The sequence below is a fragment of the Babylonia areolata genome, chromosome 28 (assembly GCF_041734735.1).
Source record: "Babylonia areolata isolate BAREFJ2019XMU chromosome 28, ASM4173473v1, whole genome shotgun sequence".
Classification (NCBI taxonomy): domain Eukaryota; kingdom Metazoa; phylum Mollusca; class Gastropoda; order Neogastropoda; family Buccinidae; genus Babylonia; species Babylonia areolata.
The window spans coordinates 19,986,043-20,012,105 of NC_134903.1; the positions used below are offsets into that span (position 1 = coordinate 19,986,043).

Genomic DNA, 26,063 nt, shown 5'->3' on the forward strand with positions numbered 1-26,063 from the left:
ATATGATTACGTTACCTCAGAGATGCTGGGAATCAGCATCATGAACCTGACAACGTGTCCTCGTATGCAAATTCTCAGCAGCATTATCAAACCGACACGACGCATTTATTGTGAAAACCTTAGGCATGATAAGTGTGTGTTTGGTACGTTTTGTGTAACGGCATGAAACTGAAAACAAAGTGTGTGTTTTGGACGTATTGCAAAAACAGTATTATCAAACCAACAATGCAACCCCAGATGTATGATGCAGTGTCATGAAACTGACAGAATGTATTGTGTAAATAGCTTTATCAAACTGGCAATATTTTGGGGACAAACTGACAGAATGTACTGTGTAAACAGCTTTATCAAACTGGCAATGTTTTGGGACAAACTGACAGAATGTACTGTGTAAACAGCTTTATCAAACTGGTAATGTTTTGGGGACAAATTGACAGAATGTATTGTGTAAACAACTTTATCAAACTGGCAATGTTTTGGGACAAACTGACAGAATGTATTGTGTAAATAGCTTTATCAAACTGGTAATGTTTTGGGGACAAATTGACAGAATGTATTGTGTAAACAGCTTTATCAAACTGGTAATGTTTTGGGGACAAATTGACAGAATGTATTGTGTAAACAACTTTATCAAACTGGCAATGTTTTGGGACAAACTGACAGAATGTATTGTGCAAATAGCTTTATCAAACTGCTAATGTTTTGGGGACAAATTGACAGAATGCATTGTGTAAACAACTTTATCAAACTGGCAATGTTTTGGGACAAACTGACAGAATGTGCTGTGTAAACAGCTTTATCAAACTGGCAATGTTTTGAGACAAACTGACTCAGTGTGATAGCACGAAGTGCCCGTTTCTGTTACACACGCACACTGAGCAAGAGAGGGGGAGAGACTCTGTGTGTGTGTGTGTGTGTGTGTGTGTGTGTGTGTGTGTGTGTGTGTGTGTGTGTGTGTGTGTGTGTGTGTGTGTGTGTGTGTGTGTGTGTGTGTGTGTGTGTGTTGACTGTTGTGGTGACGATTAAAATCCTGCTTCTGTCGTTTTTCTTTGTTCTCCTGCCTCGCGCTTACCAGGGACTAGAATTATCTCGGGTACAGTTCAGGATGAGTATAGTAAACCTGGTAAATTGGACTGTGTTACGTCATTGTCTGTCTCCCCCTTTCCTGTATGTGGTTTTGTTTTATTTCATCCCTTTCGTGTCTTTTTCTTTAGTGCAGCACATTTCACGGGTGCTTCTGTTTGCACGCCATGCACAAAACCGATTCACATGCTCAGTACTCGCTAAATTTCGTTCATGTGTCTGTGTGTGTACCTACCCAGGTAACTTGGCTCCTTATCAGTTTGTACCTCGTTGGGCATTCAAGGATGTCTCATAAGTAGCTTTTTCCATCCCCCTAGCACAAGGAAAGGGAAGGGCTAAAATGACATGTTGATTCTGCTCATGTACCAAGGCTTTGGTATTGTGACTGCTGCTCTTCCTTTGGTACCTTCTTTTTGTTATAGGGGGAAGGGAGGGGTACAGCTGGTTATCCTTGGTTATTTCTTAATTTTCTTGGTTACCTTTCTTTCTGCCCTGGTGTCATTGCTTTTCTTCTTTGGTATTTCTGATTCACCCTGAGTCCGTATGGTTAATATTTCTCGCCGAGTAGATCTGATTTTCTTGTCTAATTGTTTTCACTGATATTTCAGATTCTAGATTTCTATCACTTGGGGTCAACTGCCCTATTGTGCTGACAACAGCACCGAAACCACTCATCTTCACATCCTGAACAATTTACTGCCTGCGACTGACTCAAGAAAAAAATTCCTTCTCACTCTTCTCGAGTTGTCAGCTGCCTTTGACACGATAGACCATTCAATTCTTCTTTCCCGTCTTCATTATGCATTTGGTATCAACGGCACTGCTCTAAGATGGTTCAAATCATATCTCATCGACCGATTCCAGTCTGTAATTGTTGATAATTGCCAGTCTGAACCCGTTAAAATCGAACACAGAGACCCACAGGGATCTGTTTTAGGACCTGTGCTTTTCACACTGTACACTGCTCCTGTAGCCGATATTTTCAACGGCCACAATGTCAGTCATTATTCTTATGCTGATGACACTCAACTTCAGAAAAGTGATACCCCTGAAAATTTGTCCTCGCTCTTACAAGAAACATCCGACTGCTTCCTGGACATTCAAAACTCGATGACTAGTTACAACTGTACGCGGACAGAACTGAAGCAGTGATCATAGGAACTTAAAACAAAAACAAAAAAAACACAAACAAACAAAAAAACAAAAAACAAAAAAACAACAACCTCACCACAGAAAGAAAAGATACGAGCACATCACTCCTCTTTTACAATATCTACATTGGCTCTCTGTCTCACACATAATAAAGTACAAGATCTGCACTCTGTGTTATAAATGTAATAACAAATCTGCCCCTTCCCATCTCTGTGGCTGCCTCCACATCTACACCACATCTCGCTTTTTTCGATCGGCTTAGGATCCAGATTCAAACACTACACTGTCGGTTGCCGCTTTTTTCTGTCTCTGGACCTTGCATTTGGAATGAGCTCCACCCATCGGTTCGACAGTTCTCCGCACTCAGCTCTTTCAAGTCAGGCCTTAAAACCCACTTCTTCCAAAGATAGCCTCCCCTCCCTGCCTCTTCCTTCTAGAGTTATGCATGCGTGCGACTGACTGGTGTGAAAGCACTTTCATTTGTCTCTGCACAAGATTTAGCGCTATATAAATACCAACTATCATTATCATTATTATTATCATTAGTTTGGTTCTTCCTGAGCACAACTTATTCTCACTATGTACTGTGGCTTTTTCTGAGAACTTTGTGTGCACTCGTTTCGATTTAGTTACGATGGTTTTCCATCGGTTCTCCTATTCGTCTTTGCTCCAGCAGATTTTATCGATTTCATTGACATTTACTCCTCTTGCCAGGGTACTTCTGACAAACTTCCATTATCACTTGTTCCATGAATGCTACTGGAATTCTTTGGTTACAACTTATACCTATTCTCCTTGGTTACTGCTGATTCTGTATGGTTGTCCTTGGTACTCCTGACTCTTTCTGGGAACCACTGGCCCTTTATGTGTACTTCCTAGGTGTCACAGATTTTTCTTATTTGTCAAATTACTACTGATTATCGTCGGGTTCTTCTGTTTCTCTTGGGTACTAGTGGTTTTCCTTTTACTGATAACTTTCCCATTGCACTTCCTGGGTACTGAAATATTCTCCCAAGGTAATAGTGGTTTTCCCTGAGTACTAGTAGTTATCCATAGGTACTAGTAGATATCCTTGGGTACTAATGGTGGTATTTATTCTCCTTATGTACTAGTGGTGCTAGTGGTTATCCATAGGTACTAGTAGATATCCTTGGGTACTAATGGTGGTATTTATTCTCCTTATGTACTAGTGGTGCTAGTGGTTATCCATAGGTACTAGTAGATATCCTTGGGTACTAATGGTGGTATTTATTCTCCTTATGTACTAGTGGTGCTAGTGGTTATCCATAGGTACTAGTAGATATCCTTGGGTACTAATGGTGGTATTTATTCTCCTTATGTACTAGTGGTGCTAGTGGTTATCCATAGGTACTAGTAGATATCCTTGGGTACTAATGGTGGTGTTTATTCTCGCTGTGTACTAGTGGTGCTAGTGGTTATCCATAGGTACTAGTCGAGCTAGGTGATTATCGCCAGGTACCGGTGGTTCTCTGTTGGTACTGGTGGTACTTGGTGCCAGTCATTCTCGCTGATAGTGGTTCTCCCTAGGAACTAGTGGTGCCAGTGGGTCTTCCTAGGTGCTAGTGGTTATCCATAGGTGCTAGTGGTTCTCCCTAGGTACTAGAGGTTTTCCCCATATACTTGTGGTTCTCTCTGGACACTCCAGGTCCTGCCTTAATCATAAGTTGTCCCTGGCTACTGCAGGTTCCCCCTGGGTACTAGTGATTTTCTCGGAGTACTAGTGCTTCTGTCCGGGTACTTCTGAGTTTTTTGGTTGCCTCTGGGTAGATCTGATTTTCATTGTGTGTACTGCTGTGTGATTGGATTTTGGTGATTTTCTATGGTTGTCTGTGGCTATAAAATGGTCCTGCTTTAGTACTTCTGATTGATATGAGCACTACTGGTCCTTCCTATAATGCAAAAAACGATGTAACCGGTTTTGAATTGTCAAACTAGTTCCAGAAGTCTTAATATTGCAAAAATAGGTTAAGTGCAACATTATGAAAACTTTTGGGCAGTGGTCATTCATGATCAGCAATGGTCAGAATTGGTTAGCAATAGTCAGCAGTTGTCAGTGACGGTTAATTCATGGACGAACTATGTCAGAAAGTCCTAATATTGTTTAATCGTCAGAAAATGATACGTTGGTGGTCTGTAGTGATTTAATATGTGCATGTTTGTTGAGTTGTGTTCATGCATGCACAAATATGGACGACCTCATGGTGTCCACGTTGTTTACATGGTGTTACCAGTGGTTTTTGCATGAAAGCTGTGTATTCTGTGTGCAATCCATCCACCACCCGAACAGTCTACACCACCCAGACACCACCCACATAAATCACCTTCATACACCAACCTTTGTTCATACAACACCATCGACTAACATACCACTGTCATATACCACCTTCATAAATAGCCCCAAAGGTCTGCACCACCTTCACACATCATTCTCACATACCACATCCTCATACATCACTCTCACACACCACCCTCACACACCATCCTCATCAACCACCCTTACACACCATGCCCACATGCCATCCTCATCAACCACCCTCATACACCACCCTCATACATCACTCTCACGCATCACCCTCATACACCACCCTCACACACCATCCACATACACCATCCACACACACCACCTTCACACACTACCCTAACACACAACACCATACACACAACCCTCATGCACCACCCTCAAACACTATTCTCACAAACCACCCTCACACACCATCCTCATCCATTACCTTCACACCACCCTCATACGCCACTTTCACACCACCCTCATACACCATCTTCACACACCACCCTCACACACCACCTTCACACACCACCATCACACTCTACCTTCACACACCACCCTCAAAGACCACCTTCACACACCACCCTCATACACCTCCCTCACACACCACCCTCATACACCACCTTCACACACCACCCTCACACACCACCTTCACACACCACCCTCATACACCACCCTCACACACCACCCTCAAACACCACCCTCACACACCACCTTCACACACCACCCTCAAACACAACCCTCAAACACCACCCTCAAACACAACCCTCACACACCACCCTCAAACACCACCCTCACACACCACCCTCACACATCATCCTCACACACCACCCTCACGCACCACCCTCACACACCACCCTCACACACCACCCTCAAACACCACCCTCAAACACCACCCTCACACACTACCCTCACACACCACCTTGACACACCACCCTCAAACATCACCCTCACACATCATCCTCACACACCACCCTCACGCACCACCCTCACACACCACCCTCACACACCACCCTCACACATCCTCACACACCACCCTCACACATCCTCACACACCACCCTCACGCACCACCCTCAAACACCACCCTCACACACCACCCTCAAACACCACCCTCACACACCACCCTCACACACCACCCTCACACACCACCCTCAAACACCACCCTCACACACCACCCTCAAACACCACCCTCAAACACCACCCTCAAACACCACCCTCACACACCACCCTCACACACCACCCTCAAACACCACCCTCACACACCACCCTCAAACACCACCCTCACACACCACCCTCAAACACCACCCTCACACACCACCCTCACACATACTCACACACCACCCTCACACATCCTCACACACCACCCTCACGCACCACCTTCACACACCACCCTCAAACACCAACCTCACACACCACCTTGACACACCACCCTCAAACATCATCCTCACACACCACCCTCACGCACCACCCTCACACATCCTCACACACCACTCTCACACACCACCCTCACCCATCATCCTCACGCACCACCCTCACACATCCTCACACACCACCTTCACACATCCTCACACACCACCCTCACACACCACCCTCACACACCACCCTCACACACCACCCTCACACATCCTCACACACCACCCTCACACACCACCCTCACACATCATCCTCACACACCACCCTCACACACCACCCTCACACACCACCCTCACACACCACCACCCTCACACACCACCCTCAAACACCACCCTCATTCACCACCACCCTCAAACATCACCCTCACACACACCACCCCAGCTGTAGTGACTTACCCCTGCACCCCGTCTTCCTGCAGTCGTTCACCGGACCTTTCCTTGAGGCCCCTGACCCACACAGCTGACCCATGCTGATCTGACTGTTGTCTGCTTCTGTCTGCTTTGTAATAGCCTGTGGAATGTTGTGCACCATTATATCTTAAAAAAGAAAACATGTGCGCGCGCTCGTGTGTGTGTGTGTGTGTGTGTGTGTGTGTGTGTGTGTGTGTGTGTGTGTGTGTAAAGAGATGCTAATTTCTCTTTATCAAACTGTAAATTGATCTCAACTGGGAAGTGTTTCATATATATATATATATATATATATATATATATATATATATATATATATTGTACAGGATGATAGGTCTTATACACAATTCTACCACATAGTTGTGGGAAGATTTGTTCTGACAAATTCATTTAATCAAAGACGGAAAACGCATAACAGTAACTATAATAATTTTATGATTGTTCATGTTTTCATTAGAATTTGATATTGATTTCATTATCAATGCCTTCGAAAGGAAAACTCACAGCTGATTTATATTTTAACTGGCATTCACAAGGCACAACACTTTTGAATATTATTTTGATGATTACTCACGATCAGTGTAATGGAAACAGATGAATGATTGTATGAAAGAATGAATGAATACGTTGTATCATATGCATTGGACTATCCACACAGATAGGCATGTACAAAAATCACGGAAAACATTCAAAAATAAAAAACAAATAAAGAGACGAAACAGAATCAAGATGCCCAGAACAGCCATTTAGCAAATAAACAAGTTATTCTTGCACCCTTCTCTCAACACAAGATACACACACGCGCGCGCGCGCACATACACACAAACACACACACACACACACACCACCCCCACACCACCCCCACCTAATCTACGCCCCCTTCTCACTAACCGTTACCATGCAAGAAAATATTAATTGATGAATAGACATCTTTCAACCATATGCCACTTTATCCTCTTACAACTACATTTATTGTGACTACCACGAGATAAAATCACCAAAACTTTTCCACAATTTACCGGACCTCTACATCGCTAACACTTCAACCCCCCATACCCCACAAAAAAGGCATCAACAACAGAAGTTGTCAACCATAGACTTTGGAATAATGACCGATAATAATCTATCCTGGTCGAAACAGTTTTATATGTTTCTTTATTCAGTGTATTATGGGCAATGTTTCTGCACTTGATGATTCAACTAGGAGTGATCTGTTTAAACTATTGATCAGCATCCGTTGACCACCTATTGAATTAACTGTTAAACAAATCAACGTGTTTGGCAAATCATTACTACAAACAAACATATTTCTCATCAAGGTTAGGCTTTTTGTGTAATGAAAACCTTTTCATGTATTAAATATTCCTTAGGTAAAGCCCCGTCTTCTCCAGTGAACTATTTCAATGACTATAGATGCTTACACAACATAACCCTTTCCTTCACAACCATAACCATCACTTGTGACAACCAAGTCTTAGATAAATTCTGGGGGCTGGCTTTTGGGATCACATACCTGGATATTGAAATAAAGTAGAATAAAGACTGGACCGTTAAGAAATTAATATGAAATTTAATTATCTCTCTCATGATAATACTTATTCCATAATTCGTTCATAATACCCCTTCTTCTACACCTCACACACACACACACACACACACACACACACAGAGAGAGAGAGAGAGAGAGAGAGAGAGAGAGAGAGAGAGAGAGAGAGAGGTTATTTGTATTTGTATTTCTTTTTATCACAACAGATTTCTCTGTGTGAAATTCGGGCTGCTCTCCCCCGGGAGAGCGCGTCGCTATACTACAGCGCCACCCATTTTTTTGTATTTTTTCCTGCGTGCAGTTTTATTTGTTTTTCCTATCGAAGTGGATTTTTCTACAGAATTTTGCCAGGGACAACCCTTTTGTTGCCGTGGGTTCTTTTACGTGCGCTAAGTGCATGCTGCACACGGGACCTCGGTTTATCGTCTCATCCGAATGACTAGCGTCCAGACCACCATTCAAGGTCTAGTGGAGGGGGAGAAAATATCGGCGGCTGAGCCGTGATTCGAACCAGCGCGCTCAGATTCTCTCGCTTCCTAAGCGGACGCGTTGCCTCTAGGCCATCACTCCACTCATTCAAAGAACAAATTAATGGCTACAACTCCATGATGCTGCGTAACAATGAACCGATTGTTTACATAATTGCGGTATCGATTTTGCTCTCAGTACTTTTCTTTTAAACAAGAGGCAAAACCTTCATGACTTCAGCGATTCCTACTGGTTTGTTATTTTATCATTATTTTTTAAAATTTATTTTATTTTATTTATCTATTTATTTATTTATTTATTTATTTATTTTTTTGCATATATATTTTTTTTCTTAGTTTTATTATTTTATTATATTTTATTTATTTATATGCATATATATATATATATATATATTATATATATATATATATATATTATTTTTGTAAGTTTTATTATTTTATTTATGTTAGTTTTATTTATTTATTTATCTATTTATTTATGTATATATATATATTTTTTTTTCTCAAGGCCTGACTAAGCGCGTTGGGTTACGCTGCTGGTCAGGCATCTGCTTGGCAGATGTGGTGTAGCGTATATGGATTTGACCGAACGCAGTGACGCCTCCTTGAGCTACTGATACTGATACTACTGGTTTATAATCAACAGGAAGGGAAACCGATAACGCTGTCGGGATTGGGGATCATGGAAGGGGTGGAGGTTTTAGAGATACTTACATGTATATCGATCTCGGTCATATTTTTGCTAAATATTTGAAATTTGTGTGCTGGAAACGGAACAGTTCCATGTTTTGCAAACCACATCGATCAGCATTTCATTGTGTTACTATCATATCATTTATCAAGTTTCCAACTTCGGTAAAATAATTGTAATTCAAACTACAAACGCTTGTGCGATACTCAATTTTCGGTAATCTCCTTTATATGGGTTATCTTCTCTTCTATTAAGAGCTGAATGACTAAAATCAGAAGATGTGTAAATCCCATACTTTCTGCTGAATTCGTTTTGCGTAAGAACATTTTTTTTTTTTATTTGTAGTGTGTGGAATGCAGTAGATTACCTTGTTTAGCCTTTAAACAATAACAACAACAACAACAACAAACAACAACACACACACACACACCACACCACACACACACACACACACACACACACACACACACACACACACACACACACACACACACAGATCCATACATACACTCTGGCACACGGACAGCCAGCTCAGGGTTATTACAAAGATTCACTTCATGTACAAACGTGATAAAAAAAAATAAATAAAAAAAGAGAGAGGAAATGCCTTCAAGACTCACTTGTGATACGCACTTTAAAAAACGATAAGTAAGAAAATACAAATAAAATCAAATTGAAAAAAAAAAAAAAATTTCATTAAAATGTTTTCTGTATTTGATATCATAAAGCTTCTAGTAAAAAGGGGCATAAAAGCAGATTTGAACCATACATGTTCGGGTGATAGTAAACAGTCTTACAAAAAGGACCAACCTGGGTCTACAAATGAAGTACAAAAATTAACATCCAAACATGTGTTTTAGCGTGATAATTCGGTTGCTGTTGTCGAGGCGATAACGTCGTTTAAATGATGTTGTTTTGGTATATCTGGGGAAATCAAGAAATTATTTAAGTTCCGCAGTAAAGGAGACGTTGCCATCGCCTCAAGCACACCGCAACATGTATCCGCTTTCTCCACATCTGCGGAGATCGTTTTTGACAGGCTCATTTGCTGGCAGAAACTACAACACTGTCCATTCAATTTATCTTTTTGGCACATTCTAGTTAATTCAGTATCGACTTTAAAACATTCATTTGAAGTACAAACGTCAATGATGTAGTTATTGACACTGTATTTGTATTTCAAAAAAGTTCTTTCAATCGCGAACAAGAAAAAAATGAAGTCATGTCGGCTTCAAACCCAACCATTTTTGAGAATTCGAACCTCAACGAAATAAGCCGTTCATGATCCGGAAATATTATTTAATCCGGAAGTCTTACAACCTATTATTGGTATGACTGTGATGAATTTTCAAACATGGTATTCGCAGACAAAGTATTTCCAGAGAAAATGACAATGTTAAAGTTTACCACGGACACTCGGACACACAGAGACAACCGAACACCGGGTTTGTACATGGATTCACTTTGTTCACACCAATTACTGTGACTGTCGCCAGCTGACGTACTTAAACAGATCTAAAGGAATGAAATCGCCTCGTTTCCTCTTTCTTCGGAAAGCTATAAGTGCCTTAACAGATTAGGATAAGATCAGCAAATAAAAGTCTGAGCATGTGACCAACACTCCATCAGTCACCACATATTCACAGACGACACACAGATGCAGAAATCAACTTCCCCAGAACAAATAAGCAAAGCCATATCAGACATGAATCAAAATCTGGATAAGCACAAACTAAGCTGAATGACGACAAAACTAAAGAAATGCTGATCAGGTCGAAAAGATTTTTCCAAGACACAGCACGCGCTTCTATCCATGTAGGTCAGATTGACATCCCCTTCACAGATCACGGGGAAAAAAAAAAAAAAAAATCTTGGTATCACTCTCTCGTGATATGTCCATGGGCAAATTGTTTCTAATGTCTCTAAGTCAACATTCGCAGAACCCCGCCGCATTGCTTCCATTCGTCATTTCCTGTCTGTTGACGCAATCAGAACTCTCATTTGTGCGTTTGTCTCATCAAAAAAAGGATTGTTGTAATTCTCTGCTGTGTGGTTCACTACATATATATACAATATATACATTATTCATAAAGTACAGACAGCCCAAAACTCAGCTGCCCATCTTGTGCTGAAACGCTGTAAGAATGACCATATTCGGCCTGTTCCGAAACAAATCCACTGGTTGCCCATATGTCCAGTATTGAATATCATATCTCCACACATTGCTTTCTCGCTTTCTCTGGTTCTTCGCCTACCTTTCTGATCTCTGCTAACATTTCAGCAACTACGTTCATCATCAGATAAGTCGCATTCTCCAAATTCCCCCTGTTATATCAAAGTCTTTCAAGGTCAATGATCCTCCGTCCAGTGGAACGCCTTGCCATTTAGACACTCCCAGTCCATTTCTGCATCCAAAACTAACATCAGGACTGATATGTATAAAACTGACATTAATCAAACTCTGATGCCTGCGACAGTGTGTGTTTGTGCTTGCTTCTGTTTTCAGTGTGTGCTGTTGAGGTGCATGCGTGGAAGAGAGGGAGGGATAATTGAGCGTTGTAGTTTGGTTTTGCATTGTTTTGGTGTTGTGATGTGCGCGTTTGGTTTTGGATGTCAGAATTGGTTGAGGGGTGTTTACTATGGACATTCAGTTTAGTCTGCACTTTGGTTGCGATGTCATTTTAGTTTTTGGATGTTCGAATTGTTTTTTAGGTGTTTAATATGGACAATGAGTTTAATATGTATTTTTGATGCAATGTCTTGTCATAATTTGTCATGTTTGCTTCTTTAGCTGGACCATCCTACATGTTTTGATGCATAATCTCTCTCTCTCTCTCAGTGTCTCTCTCTCTCTCTCTCTCTCTCTCTCTCTCTCTCTCAGTGTCTCTCTCTCTGTGTCTCTCTCTCTCAGTGTCTCTCTCTCTGTCTCTCTCTATATATATTCATATATATATAGATAGATAGATAAATACAGATATGTATGTATGTATGTTCTTACATCATCATCATTATCATCATCATAACAAAGCAGGTTTGAAATATGTACAAATAAAACTTTGAAGTGATGTTAAATTCGATTGGTAAGTTTGTCTTATCCCCACTGAAATGAACACTTTATCTTTACATTACATTACATTACCGCAGCTTGAAAATTATCGTCTTTGTCATTACTGTATCTCCTCCTCACGGCCTGCATCAGACACACAGAGGATTCATCTCTCAGCAATATACCAGTTAGATCAGAAACCACATGGGGGAACGAAAAAGAGTGGAGATGGGATCCTTTACCCGCAGTTTGCTAAATGTTGTCATATTTATATGTTTGTACAAAAACACCAGGCCAGAAACTGAGAATATTTCAACCGATGTAATAACACCTGTGTTGACACCATCAACAGAATCAATAAGCACACAGACAAACAGGTACGCACAGACTAGCACAGAGAGACACAAACAGACAGACAGACAGGCAGGTAGACAGACATACAGATAGACAGGCGGACGGACAAACTCCCATTCTTTGTCTCACTCTGTTTCTGCAACTAATACGATTAATGCACTTTTGTGGAAAAAAAACCCAAACAAAATCGCTCTAACTTGCTAGACATGGCTTCGAAAAAGGAGGTAACATTAGACTACTTGTTGAAATTGAAAATACATAAGACACCAATCAACAAATGTGAGAGTGCCCTCTTGATCGTGTTTGATGTTCACAAAGCATATGATCGTTTCTTGCACATAATGATTCTTTTTAATTGGTGAAAGTGGCGCTGATTATGACCACATGAAAGTAATCTTTTTTTGTTAGCAATAAACATTATCACAAAAGTTTTCAGTTCCTTGTAAACATCTAGGCCCATCAGCATGAATATCCCACAGTAGGATATCATTTCTGTTTAATAGGACATACTTTATCAGACAGAACTTGATAAACTGAATTATTGCATTAAGGACATTATAGATTCTTCAGCAAAGAAAGAACAGTGAGTTCTATGGCCAGATCTTCAAGGGATGATTTGATCTGCTGATCATCCTTATTGAGAAACCATCTGTGACTCTTCTCGCTGCGTCTTTGAGGTTGTTATTGGTTACTATTCCACTCTCACTTGCCCCTGTCTTCAAACATGTCTACAGAACTGACCAAAGGCTTCCATTAGGTTTCCAGGGCGTCTGTGTGTGGATTAAGTGGTTCCAGTCTTTTCCATTCGTGGCATTTCCTGCTGTTCAAGGATGCCAGTTTCAACCAGATGCTTTAAAGGCCTGATGAATTCATGTTGTCTCCCATCACTCTGGAAGTTCGTCTGTGTGTGGAACCCCCCCCCCCCCCCCCCCCCCCCCCCGCCCCCCCTACACGATGACAACATCCTTGCACAGTTGCAGCTATCCATTGCTTTTCAGGAAAGCTGCCGGTCAAATGCATGGTGAATTTCTCACCCAGCTTCTTCGTCACTGCCTCATTTTTTGCATCACAGTCCGTGTGACAAAGTATGAGTTGGGGCAATCAGGATTAGCACTGGATTAACTTTTGTCATTGGAGAATTTGGAACATCTTGTTTGTGTGGGTCATGTAGCTTGGCCAAATCATGTGAAATCCGGTGTGGATTTCTCCTTGGTCTTCTGCTCATTTGGGCACGTACAGCTCTCTTTTTCTGCTTGCACAGAATCTGGCTCTGGCTTGGAATTGTTCGTGTCATCTCAGGGGATTAATGAACAAATTTGGAACTGGCAGTCCTTATCTGAATGACAATGGACGGCTGATTGGGTGCATCTCGTCTGAGAGCTACATACTGTTCGACATGAAACGCTTCTGTTTCACTCAAAGTTTTTTCAATGGTGTGTACTTTCCTTGTCATGTTTTAATTGTCGATACAAACACGTCTAGTTTGTCATTATATTGCAATAAAGAAGGAATTCTTTGCATTGCTTATGGAATCAGCACATTTTTTAGTAAAATCGGTGAAAAGGGTGCAATGCGTTTCACCAATCATTAATTTGACTGCATATTTGAATTCGCCATGCTAAAAAACATATTGATAGCCATTAATTTTGCCGTTTTGTTCCAATATATGCCAGAGACGTAACAGAATTAATCATTTTGGCGGCCATTTTGAAAACTGTCATTGCAGACATACTTCCCAAATACTGAAGGTTCATCCATGTGGAACACATTACACTACATCCAGACATCCCATCTCAGGTGGATGATTGCTTCTAACACGTAACGTTTAGGTGGTTTCACATTTCTAAACTTAGCCTCCTGACTACACGGACAACCGAGACCGGTTTATTTGATAAAATTACTCTATTTACTACACATGTGAGTCAAAAAGAAACTCAATTTACTCTTTGTCTTATTGTTTTCAAACTTCCTTGGATTTCCATTTGAAATGAAGAAGAAGAAAAAAGACAAAAAGCAGAAAACACTGATGACTGAAGGTGAACAACGTATTAATTTCTGCTCTTTATTGGACGTCAGTCGTTTGTTTCATAGAAGTATAAGAGGAGGAGGAGGAATTTTTGTTTAATGTCCCGTCACACATATCGGTGATTGAAGACATTTTGTTAAAGTATTTATGAATACATCTGAGTATTATCGGTTAGAAGGGGTGGGAGATGTGGATGAATGGAGGGTTGGGGGAAACTGGGCAAATGAGGGTAAAAATGTGGCTGAAATTTGGAAGAAAAACAACAACAAAAAACAAAACAAAAACCCTCTAAATACAGTTACAGGAAATTACTTAAAGGACTTCGTAAAAGAGAAGTCGTTAAACTGACAAGCGAAACAACTGATAATGAATGCAAAAAGTCAAAAACATCAACCTTCTCGGTCACTTGTGAAGACACACTTTCGTGTACAAAAGGCTTCATCAAGCTACAATTATTGATAGTTGATATGGTGCTTATTTTACAGTACTGCTGATAGTTGACATGATGCTTATTTTACAGTACTGCTGCTGCAGAAGGAAAGATGCATCACCACTGAAGTTGGGCAATTATTGTCGTCTACGAGATCAATTAACATTGGTATCCCGCAAGGATCTATAATTTCCCCACTTTTGTTCAACATAATGTTCTATGATTTGTCAAAATATATGTCTAAATCTATAAAGCTCGCCCAGTACGCTGATGATACAGCAGTTTGGTTGAAAGTAACTTTCCGAAAGAAAACAGGCTTGCGTTTATCAATCACATTAACAATTTATATCAATCAGAACTTGACAAACTAAACATTTATATGAAAGATAATGGATTACAGTTTTCAACTGAAATGACAGGAGGTATCTTTAATGCTCTGAATGCTTACCTTGAAAAATTGCAAAGCCTTGATAGCAAAGCCATAAAGTTAGCCCTAAGTGTTCCGTTTCATAAGAACACATTACAGTCGTATAGAGCTGCAGGAATACTAGCTCTTAATGAAGTAAGAAAGCTAGCATCGGTAAAATATGTAATTAGAGCAAATGCTACAGAAGATTCTGTCAAAACAGATTAATATACGGTCTGACAAACTTTTTTTCGAAACAGAACAGAAATCTAGAAACTATTTCTACACATGTGTCAGATACTATTAATCAATCAAATATTGATCCACAAAATGTTGCTCCGTTTATGAGCACTTCACCAATTCCATTATGGGAATTAAATGGAGCAGCTTTTGACATTCAATATTGTGACATTAAGAAAGATGAAAATCCCATTATTTTAGCTTCTCGAGTCAAATCACACTTATCTGAAACATACCCCCACCACTTCAAAACATATTCTAGAAAATCAGTTTGCTGGTTCCGGATATGCAATTCCTGCTTTGAAAATTGAAAAGTCATATCATATTGGAAAGGGCTTCTCAATTTTTACAGCTGAATTAATTGCCGTTCTTATGGCATTAACATATCTAATTGATCTGCCCCTAAACTTGATTAATGTTTTATTTCGTGTCGATTCAAAATCAGTTCTGCAGTCTATCAAATCAGGTTGTACAAACATTAATTATAACATCATTTTTAACTGCATTTAAATGAGAGGAACTAATATTGAAATGTGTTGGATTCCCCTACACTGTGGGTTTATTTCTAATGAACGTGCAGATCATCTTGCAAAACGTGGAGCTAAAAACGCTTTAAATGCAATTGAACTTCCTCATCGTTTGTCATCATCTGAAATGTGTAATATTGTTGAAAAAAATATGCTAAATTCCTTTCTGTCTATAGAGGTTAATACTTCTGCCTTATTAGATGCTAAAACAACTGGCAGGACTGTTAAGTGCATGACATTTGGGTTATTACTAAATGGCCCATACGCAAAATGTTGTGAAAATATTAAATGCATTTGCTGGGACGTTCAATGGTAGAGCACATTTTAACCCGAATTGAAAACGTTTTTGCCTCTAAAAATTACTGAACATGTGTTAACAGTTTCAAATAATAATTGTCTTTGGAAAAAGTTATATATTTCAAAATGTTCATTATTAATGTTTTCTATTTATGTGTTAAATACTCCAGTTGGTTGTTTATTGTAGGTCCCCACATCATCCTCTTTTCAAATAATGATCAACAGAAGTAGTGCATACAATATTTGATTATTGATTAATTTTCTGTCCTAATCCCGCTTGCCCCGTTCCCCGTCTCACACACACCCTTCCAATATTATGTTTTTTCTTTCTCCAGTCACTGACACCCACCCTCTCCATTTTACATTTTGAACTCGATCTTTTCCACATTCTGTTCTCTCTCTCTCTCTCTTTTCTTCCTCAGTCCCCTCCACCTCGACCCCCTCCACCTCAACCGTCCCCTTTTCATTTGATGATTTCTGATTAATAATAACAATCATAATCATGATGATAGAAATGATAAGAATCCAAATAATAATAATAATACAATCATTTTCGGTCTAATATCATCTTAGATGAACAGACTATAAATAGATAAACGAAAAAAAAAAAAAAAAGAGAGAAAAAAAGTTGCTGCTATTGTTATTATCTTAGTTTAGTAGGCATCCGTCGATCAGGGTCGATCCTGTTCATCTTGGCAATCTGCTTGTCTTGAGCAGCCTCGCGTATGGCTGTAGAGACCATTGCGGGAATGACAGTCTCTGTCGCGAAGGTCACACCTGTGTGTCGTATTTTGTCTGCTGGAGCTATTCCGCTTTTTTTTCTGCAAACTCGCTTGTCTGTCGCTGCATTCAACAGTTTCTCTTCCCCTGTCTTGAGATGTTGGTTTAGGGTACTTCTCCACCTTGTGTGGTCAACTGCAAGATCTCCCAGGACGAGGTGTGAATGTCGAGCGCCTTCATACCTCTCGTGCAGACGTCCTTATAGCAAAGCTGCGGGCGGCCAGTGTTTCTTTTCCGAGATGTCAGCTCATCATACAAAATGTCTTTGGGGATGCGGCAATCCTCCATGCAGCGGACAAAGCCCAGCCAGCACAGGTCAGCGCGGGACAGAACCTCGGCGTTGGACATTGTTCTGCCAGGGTATGCCCAGAATATGGCGGATGTTTCTCTAGTGGTAGGCGTTGAGCCTTCTCTCCTGTCTGACATATGTGGTCCATGTCTCACTGCCATACAGCAGTGTGCTGATGACGCAGGCGTTGTACGCTGCCATCTGAGTCTTCACCGTCAGCTTCTAGTTTGTCCAAACTAGGGTTGGGAGGCGAGCAAGTGTTGTAGCTGCTTTCCCGATTCTCTTGTCAAAGTCCCTGTCTAAGGGGAGGTTATTGAAGGTGGCAGAGCCGAGGTAGGTGAACTGGTGGACAACGTCAAGCTTGTAGTCGTCGATATGATGACTGGTGGTTCCTCTGTGCCCTGCCCCAAGATGCTTGTCTTCTTCAGGCTGATTGTTAGTCCGAAATATTTGCAGGCCTAGGAGAAGCGGTCCATCAGTGCCTGTAGTTCCTGCTGGGTGTGTGTCGTCACTGCTGTGTCGTTAGCAAACAGCATGTCTCTGAGATGAGGGCTTCACGATTGTCTTGGCTCTGAGGCGGGCGAGATTGAACACTCTGATCTGGATCGTAGGTAGATTCCCTCTTTTGCTGATATTATTATTATTATTATTATTATTATTATTATTTATAAACATAATTATATTATGATAATAATTATTATTATTATTTGCAAGAGCAGTTTTATTATACGGTGGTATGTACATGCTCTTCCTGATGACGATGAAAGCTGTCACGCCCCTGTCTGTTGCTGCCCGTGTTGCAGACTCCAACCCCTGTGACAGCCGGGAGTGTCGGCCCATGGAGGAGTGTTCAGTGGACCGTAATGGAGTGCCCACCTGTCAGTGCCCCCAGTATTGTGAGCCCGTGGTCAGGTATGTGTGTGGCAACGACTCCCGCACCTACGACAGTGAGTGTCAGCTGAGGAAGCAGACGTGTGAGGCCTTCAATGGACCCTACGTGGTGGTGGCTCACCAGGGGCAGTGCGGTGAGTGTACCACTGGTCGGCATGGCAACACCAGACTTTTCTAGTAAAAGAAAACTCGTTGCTTTTGTTTGGCTATTTCTGACACAGACAATTGTTTAGAAAAATGTTGAGATTCGATCAGTTTTGTTTTGTTTTGGTGTGTCTGGTTATAGAGGGAAAGGGTTATGCTTCCTGATTCTGAAAGCACAAGAAAAAATAGCTAAATGATCTGCAGAGTCTGTCCCGGCCAGTCTCGCCAGCTGCCATAGCCATCTCAGAGTCAGCCAGCTGAAACTGAGAAGAAACGGGTAGAAGGACTGTTAAAAGAAGGTACCGTTTCAGAAAGGAAAGATACTCTGGCACTATCAACATCGAAAGACGTACCATCACAAATCTCCGCTTTGCTGATGACATTGATGAGATGGCAGGCAGTGAGGAAGAACTGGAAGAACCAGTGAACCGCTTGGACGAAACGTCAACCATTTTGGCCTTCAGGAGATTAGCGCCGAAAAGACTAAATTTACGAAAAAAAACAGCAAGGACCAAATCAAGACCGAGATCAATGTCACCAGACAACAGCAGTGGAGTGATGGCCGCCTAAGAAGCGAGAGAATCTGAGCGCGCTGGTTCGAATCACGGCTCAGCCGCCGATATCTTCTCCCCCTCCACTAGACTTTGAGTGGTAGTCTGGACGCTAGTCATTCGGATGAGACGATAAACCGAGGTCCCGTGTGCAGCATGCACTTAGCGCACGTAAAGAACCCACGGCAACAAAAGGGTTGTTCCTGGCAAAATTCTGTAGAAAAATCCACTTCGATAGGAAAAAGAAATAAAACTGCACGCAAAATACAAAAAAAGAAAAAAAAAGAAAAGAAAAAAAAGGTGGCGCTGTAGTATAGCGACGCGCTCTCCCTGGGGAGAGCAGCCCGAATTTCACACAGAGAAATCTGTTGTGATAAAAAGAAATACAAATACAGATACAAACAGTGAAGCATCCCAAGTGCCTTGGCACCATCAGCAGTGAAGGGTCTATGGCCGGGATACTGGCAACAGCTTCGCAGACTCCAATAGCACGGGCAAGACGGAAGCCCATACTGAATGGCAAGAACAACAGAACAAAACTGAAGCTCCTGCACTGGTTCCGTTTACTTTCTTACATGCACGCGAATCTCTCAGCAGTGCTTCAGAGAATGATCCAAGCAGTGAAAATGAAATGCTTCAGGTGACTCCTTGGCATCTCTTACAAAGACCACTTAACAAATGAAGTTAGGAAAACCATCAGTCCTTGGCATCTCTTACAAAGACCACTTAACAAATGAAGTTAGGAAAACCATCAGACAGTACGTTAGTCGGTATTAAGACCTACTGACCGCAGGTGAAAAAAGGAAAACGGGATGGTATGGACACAGATTTGATGGGCTCTCCAAAACCATCCTTCAGGGAACAGTGCAGGGGAAAAGGAGGGAGACGAGGCAGACAGTAAAAGAAGTTTGCAGACAACATCACTGAGTGGATGGAGAGGAACTTTGCCGAAACTCATGCCCTATCCCACGAGCGCCCGAAACGAATGCTAGTGATGCATTCAGGAGGGCAACGCCCCAACGACCAAACCAGGTTTTGGGACCAGTGAGTCAGACCGTCTCTCCCTCTCTCTTTCTTACACGAGTAATTTCCAGACTAATTTATTTATTTGTTTGTTTATGATATAGAAGTTTTCTTTCAAATGAAGCCATTTGTTTCACGATGCCTTTTCCTGGCACTGTGACATTTATGGCTGAGCAGCGGGAGGCGGAGCAGATAGTTGTTGGCAGCTGTTGGGACACGCGATACACGAAATCACATAATTCTCTTCTTACCTCTCAATTAGTGTGGTCTTGTATACCTTTGGTTTTTCCACATTGTATAGTTTGAATGCATTTCACATATGTTGGTTCTGTGTGGTTAAAAAATTATAATCTGGTTTTGACATGTTTGGTTTCAATTGCCTGTTAGATTATATTTGATTTTTGCATATCTCTGTTGGTTTGACTGTAAAATTTGTTTCTTGGATTGATAAAAGCCATGATAATAATGTCAATATACGTGACTTGTAAGAACTCTGGGGTGATTTTCGTCTAAAATCACAGTTGTGGATAAAAGTTAAACAAAAGAACACACACACACACACACACACACATATGGACACACTCCTGTTTGGGGACGGTATGTTGACAATTCACTGGCTGCGCATGACGAAGAAACAAGTGTCGACGTCACTATAATGGTGTCACATGACGTCATCCAGGTCATGACGTGCCCTGTCGGGATTTCCATTGCGCCAATGACGCCATCTGCAGAGTGCACAACGGCCGTCCTCAGTGCGTCTGTCCCCAATGTTCCGAGGAGTACAGACCTGTGAGTCTGTGTGTGAATAGAATAGAATAGAATAGATTTATTGTCATGAAACCGTAAGGTTTATAAGACACAAGTGCAATGGTAAATAATTGAATGAAAGAAAAACACACAATTAATCAATCAGTTAATGTAGTAAATTGCAGCAGCATTCATAAACACATTTTCCTAATCTTGTTTGTATATATTCATCATCTGTTAGCATCACCTGACTGGGAATATTTCCTGTGTTATTCGAATTTTGAATATCTTTTAAAATTGTTGCCTTAAGGTTTTATATTTAATGCAATGATCAAGAAGATGGATTTCGTCTTCCAGGATGTTACACTTGTTGCTTAATCAGTCTTCTTGTGGAATATTTAAATATCTACCTTTCTCAATCTTTAGGTCATGCGGGCTTATTCTGAGTTTCGTTAAAGCTTCTCTGTGTTTTGTATCTGATATATTTAAAAGATAGGTTTCAATTTTGTACTCTACTACAATCGTATTGTAAAATTTTAGTTTTCATGTTTTTTCTCTTTTCTCTTTCCAGTATTTGATATATTCATTTTCTAATTTTTTATATACGACGTATTTCAGTCTATGTGCGCTGAATGTGAATTGGTTTTTCCAAATGTGATCAAGGCCTATAATTTCGAGTATCTTTCTAACAAATATCAACCATGGGGAAGTTGTGTTTTCTTGTTGATACATGGACTTATATATTTTGTTGATGAGGGAAGTTTCTGGTAACTCTGTGTGTGTGTGTGTGTGTGTGTGTGTATGTGTGTATGTGTGTGTGTGTGTGTGTGTGTGTGTGACATTGTTACAAAAACGGCATGTAACGGGCGATCTGTCTATTCATTAACACGTGTCTTTTTATCCCTTGATGATGTTGTGCCTATCAGAACCCATCTATAGATAGACATGTCTATCCAAAATAGAACCGGATATGCGCGTAACTAGATGCGCAGATGATGTCAACTGTTGCTGCAAGTAGAGCTCAGTGAATCTGTCATAGTATTCATGTGTGTGCGAGCCTTACGTATGCATACTCCTATATCACACACACACACACACACACACACGAAAATATGGCGACGAGTGATGAAGATAATTGTGACTTTCTCATGAATTCTGCTTTTGCTTCGAACTTAACAAAAACATAAAACAACACCAACTGATCATCTTGACTTTGCAACCATTTGAAAAATTCCCGTGCACTCTAATGAACAATCACTTGGTTTATGCTGGATGAAGCGGATTGATAGATTTGAAAACCTGTTATGTGCACTCAATAAATATTACTGAATCTCAAGCAAACGTGTGCTTCTACATAGGAGAAGAGGCCTTTGATATTTACGATACGTTCAGTGAAGAAGAGAAGAATGGTCGCTGCGACGGCGACGATCGTAACCCATACCAAGTTGTCAAAGAATCCTTCACCAACAGATTCACACCCAAACGAACAACTACACATGAAACTTTCAAGTTTAGGTGAGCTCATCAGAAACAGGGTGAAACCATGGACGCATACCACAAAAGACTTCACGGCCAAGCAGCTGCATGTGACTTTCCAGACATAGATCGTGAAATCCTCACTCAGATTTTGCAGGGATGTATATCGCAAAGACTAAGAAGATAGAGACAATCTTGAGAGACAATCTTAATCTGATAAAGACTCAAGCCGAACTTAGTGAACAGCAGGCATCCGAAATGGAGACATCGCCAAACAAACATATGGTACATGAATCGTTCCTGTCATGCAACGTTCCATGCGATTCGTCAAAGCCCTGACGCTCCCACCAACAATGCTGTGGAACGAAGCTGCTTTAGAGCAAGGACTGATTCAGTTTGCCCTTGTCTCACACACTACTTACCCCATCGTCGATCCTGATCCTGATCTGTAAAATCAAAGGTGTCAGCATCAAACTGCATTTTGACGAACCAGGACAGCCAGTCGCACAGTCACACCGTCATGTTCCTTTTCACGTCAGAAAGGATGTTGAGAGGGAACTGGACAGACTTGAGAGACATGGACGTCACTGAAAAGGTAACTGGCCCAACACCTTGTGTCAGCCCCATTGTCGTTGTCCCGAAGAAAAGCGAGGGTTCCGCATATGTATAGTCATGCATTAGCCCAACAAAGTCATCAAGCGTGAAAGACACTTGTGATGCCAATGATCAATAACCTCATTCATGATCTGAATGAAGCTACGGTATTCTCCGAGCTAGACATGACCAGTGCTTATCACCAGTTAGAACAGAGCAGATTCATCACCACGTTCACTACATATGCAGGCCTCAAACGCTACAAAAGACTACTCTTTGGAGTGAATGTAGCAACCGAGATCTTTCAACACACCTATCAGAACTGCTGAGAACCTGGAACCAAGAACTTATCCGACGACATCACCGTGTTTGGAAGAACACAAACTGACCATGGCGCCAGTCTGCGTGTTGCACTGCAGCGTCTACAAGAAAAGGTGCCAAGCTGAACAGAGAAATGCATCTTCTCAGCCAAACAACCGACATTCTATGGTCATACCTTTGGACAGAAAAGTGTCAGCCCAGATTCAGCAAAGATTCAAGCAATCTCAAGCATCAATCCACCAGTCTCCCGCAGAAATGTGGTCCTTCTTTGGCATGACACAATACGTCGCGTGCTTCATTCCTAAATACGCGACAATCGTCGAGCCTCTACGTCGTCTCGCAAAGAAGGTTGTCAGTTGGTCATGGGGCAGCCTTCCTGAAGCTGAAAGAGACACTCACAAGTTCACATGTCCTCTCCAACTTTGACCCTATCAAGGCCACTGAAATGACAGCTGATGCCAGTCCTGTCAGAGTTTCTGCCATCCTCATGCAAGAAGGAAAGGTGATTTGCTACGCCAACCGTTCTCTCACTGACCAGGAAAGACGCTATTCACAAACGGACAGATAGATGCTTGCTGTTATCTTTGGCGTTGAACGATTCCACTTGTGTATTTACGGGTCGTCCTTCACGGTCATTACCGACCATAAGCCGCTCCTTGGAATCATCAAGAGCCCCAAACCAACCACAGCCAGGATCGAAAGATGGAGGCAAAGGTTAATGCCCTATGGTACGACACTCCAGTACTGGCCAGGTCGTGACGAGCTCAGTCCTGCCGATTATATGAGTCATCATCCCCAAACACCAGCCAGAAGAGAAAGCGCAGCTGAAGACTATGTTAACTATATCTCCAGAAATGCAGTACCCAAAGCTATGACTCTAGACGAAGTGCGTGCCACTACTCAAGAAGACCCCACTCTACAGAGAGTTTTGTCTGCCATTCTGACTCAAAGATGGCATGATCCTGACCGAGCAGCCTTCAGAACATTCAAGGATAAATTAATCATCACTGATGATCCTGTGTGGATATCGACTTGTAATTCCAAACAGTTTATAACAACGAGTCATCAGCATCTCACATCAGGGCCACCAGGGTATAATGAAGACCAAACAGCTGATCCGAGAGAAAGTCTGGTTCCCTGGCATAGACAAACAAATGGAACAAACTATAAAGTCTTGCATACCCTTCCAGTGCTCTTACCCTGGTTCCTGCAAACGTGAGCCCATTCACCCCACCTCCCTCCCAGATGGTCCATGGACTGATCTTGCAGCTGACTTCGCCAGACCTTTCCCCACTGGTGACTACTTGTTCATCGTGGAAATAGTCCCATGCACTTCAGCGAGAGCAGTACTTCTGTGCTGAACTCCATTTTGTCCCACCAAAGCATACTCAAAGTCATCAAAACTGACAATGGACCTCCCTTCCCAGGTCAAGAGTGTAATCCTTACCTCGCTGAAGGCGACGGCCTTCGACTGCAGGGGTCGCTACTGAAGGCGACGCCCGCCGACAAAACCTTTAGAGTGACTTCCCACAGCACTCTCTTCTCCCCTGAATCACACAAAGTCACAATATTTACATAAGGTGAAAGGTTAGAGTGACTTCCCACAGCACTCTCCTCTCCCCTGAATCACACAAAGTCACAATATTTACATAAGGTGAAAGGTCAGTCCTTCACCTTCAGCCTCGATATCGTATTGCCTTTGTTTTTGAACGGAACGTGTCATTTTCACTGCGTGTTTTGATGGCAAACGAAGCAAGCCGAACTGCGATCACTCAACACTTGCTACGGACGCTCATCCCAGTACTTCTAACGGAATTCGTGCTTCACGTCAGTATACTTTAGCTGACGCTGTAAATATTATATTGAAGAAAAGTCCAAACTCTCAGTTCGCTGCTGATAGTAACTCAGTGGAAGTGTGTTGATTCGCCATTTAATTCGAATGACGAAACTGACACTGACAGCACTGACGAAGAGGAAGAAAGCTGGGCACGGAAAAGGCAGCGTGTTACTGCTTCAAGCGGGCTGCGATGTGCGAAGATAAAAATCGATTTTCACAAGCATTATTGATAATATGCAACAATCTCTTGGTATTAACATAAAGAAAAATTCAGCGAGATTGATTGAGTGGTTACAAAGATATAGTAGTTTGAGTACAGCAACCCCCATGTGTCTCTGTCGATCTCTTGAACAGGCAGTATCTAGCTGTGCTCTGGCTAAGCTGACCCAGTCTCACTCCGGGCAGGCTGACTGACAGAGAAGTGACGAAAGGGTTAAATACTTTCTCACCCACCCAGGCACTCGACAAACAAAGATCACACCGCTTTGGCCAGAAGCTAACAGCACACTCTCAACAAGCATGTCAGAGAAAATGGAGCTGAATGGAAAGCATAACTATCCCAATTTTTCCGCCAGCACCGCGCTACGCCCCATAGCGCAAACCATGTGTCCCCGTTTGAAGCCCTTTCAGGCCGAACATTGGCATTCCCTCAGAAGCAAGAGCAAGACGAAAGCCTATGCTGATGAACGACGGCACACCCAGAACTCTAACCTGAAGCCTGGAGACAGTGTACTGGTAAAACAGGGGGGTGGTGGGAAAGCTCACCCTTCCATTCAACCCCACCCATACACTGTCATCCAGAAGTTGGGAAGCATGGTGAGCGCCCAACGTGGCCATGCCCATATCACGCGCAAGTCCTCTGAAGAAGAAGAAGAAGATGAAAAAGATGAAGAATCTGATGTCGCCCCTTATCAGATGCCACTTTAACAACCGCAGCCACAGCAGCCTCTACTGCCCATAGCTCCAACACCGAAGCCAGTAACGTCCCCTTCATCAAC

At 41.9% G+C, this 26,063-nt stretch overlaps 1 protein-coding gene and 1 pseudogene across 1 annotated transcript in view; one reads left to right on the plus strand and one right to left on the minus strand.

Moving 5' to 3' along the window:
• LOC143302005 (agrin-like) overlaps positions 1-26,063 on the plus strand; it is a 162,540-nt gene that overhangs the window by 70,859 nt on the left and 65,618 nt on the right. Inside the window, exons 3-4 of the mRNA XM_076616489.1 lie at positions 18,285-18,506; positions 20,770-20,879. Of these exons, the coding sequence (XP_076472604.1) occupies positions 18,285-18,506; positions 20,770-20,879 (332 nt within the window). The remainder of the gene's footprint in view (positions 1-18,284; positions 18,507-20,769; positions 20,880-26,063) is intronic.
• Positions 5,114-17,540, minus strand: LOC143301731 (uncharacterized; annotated as a pseudogene).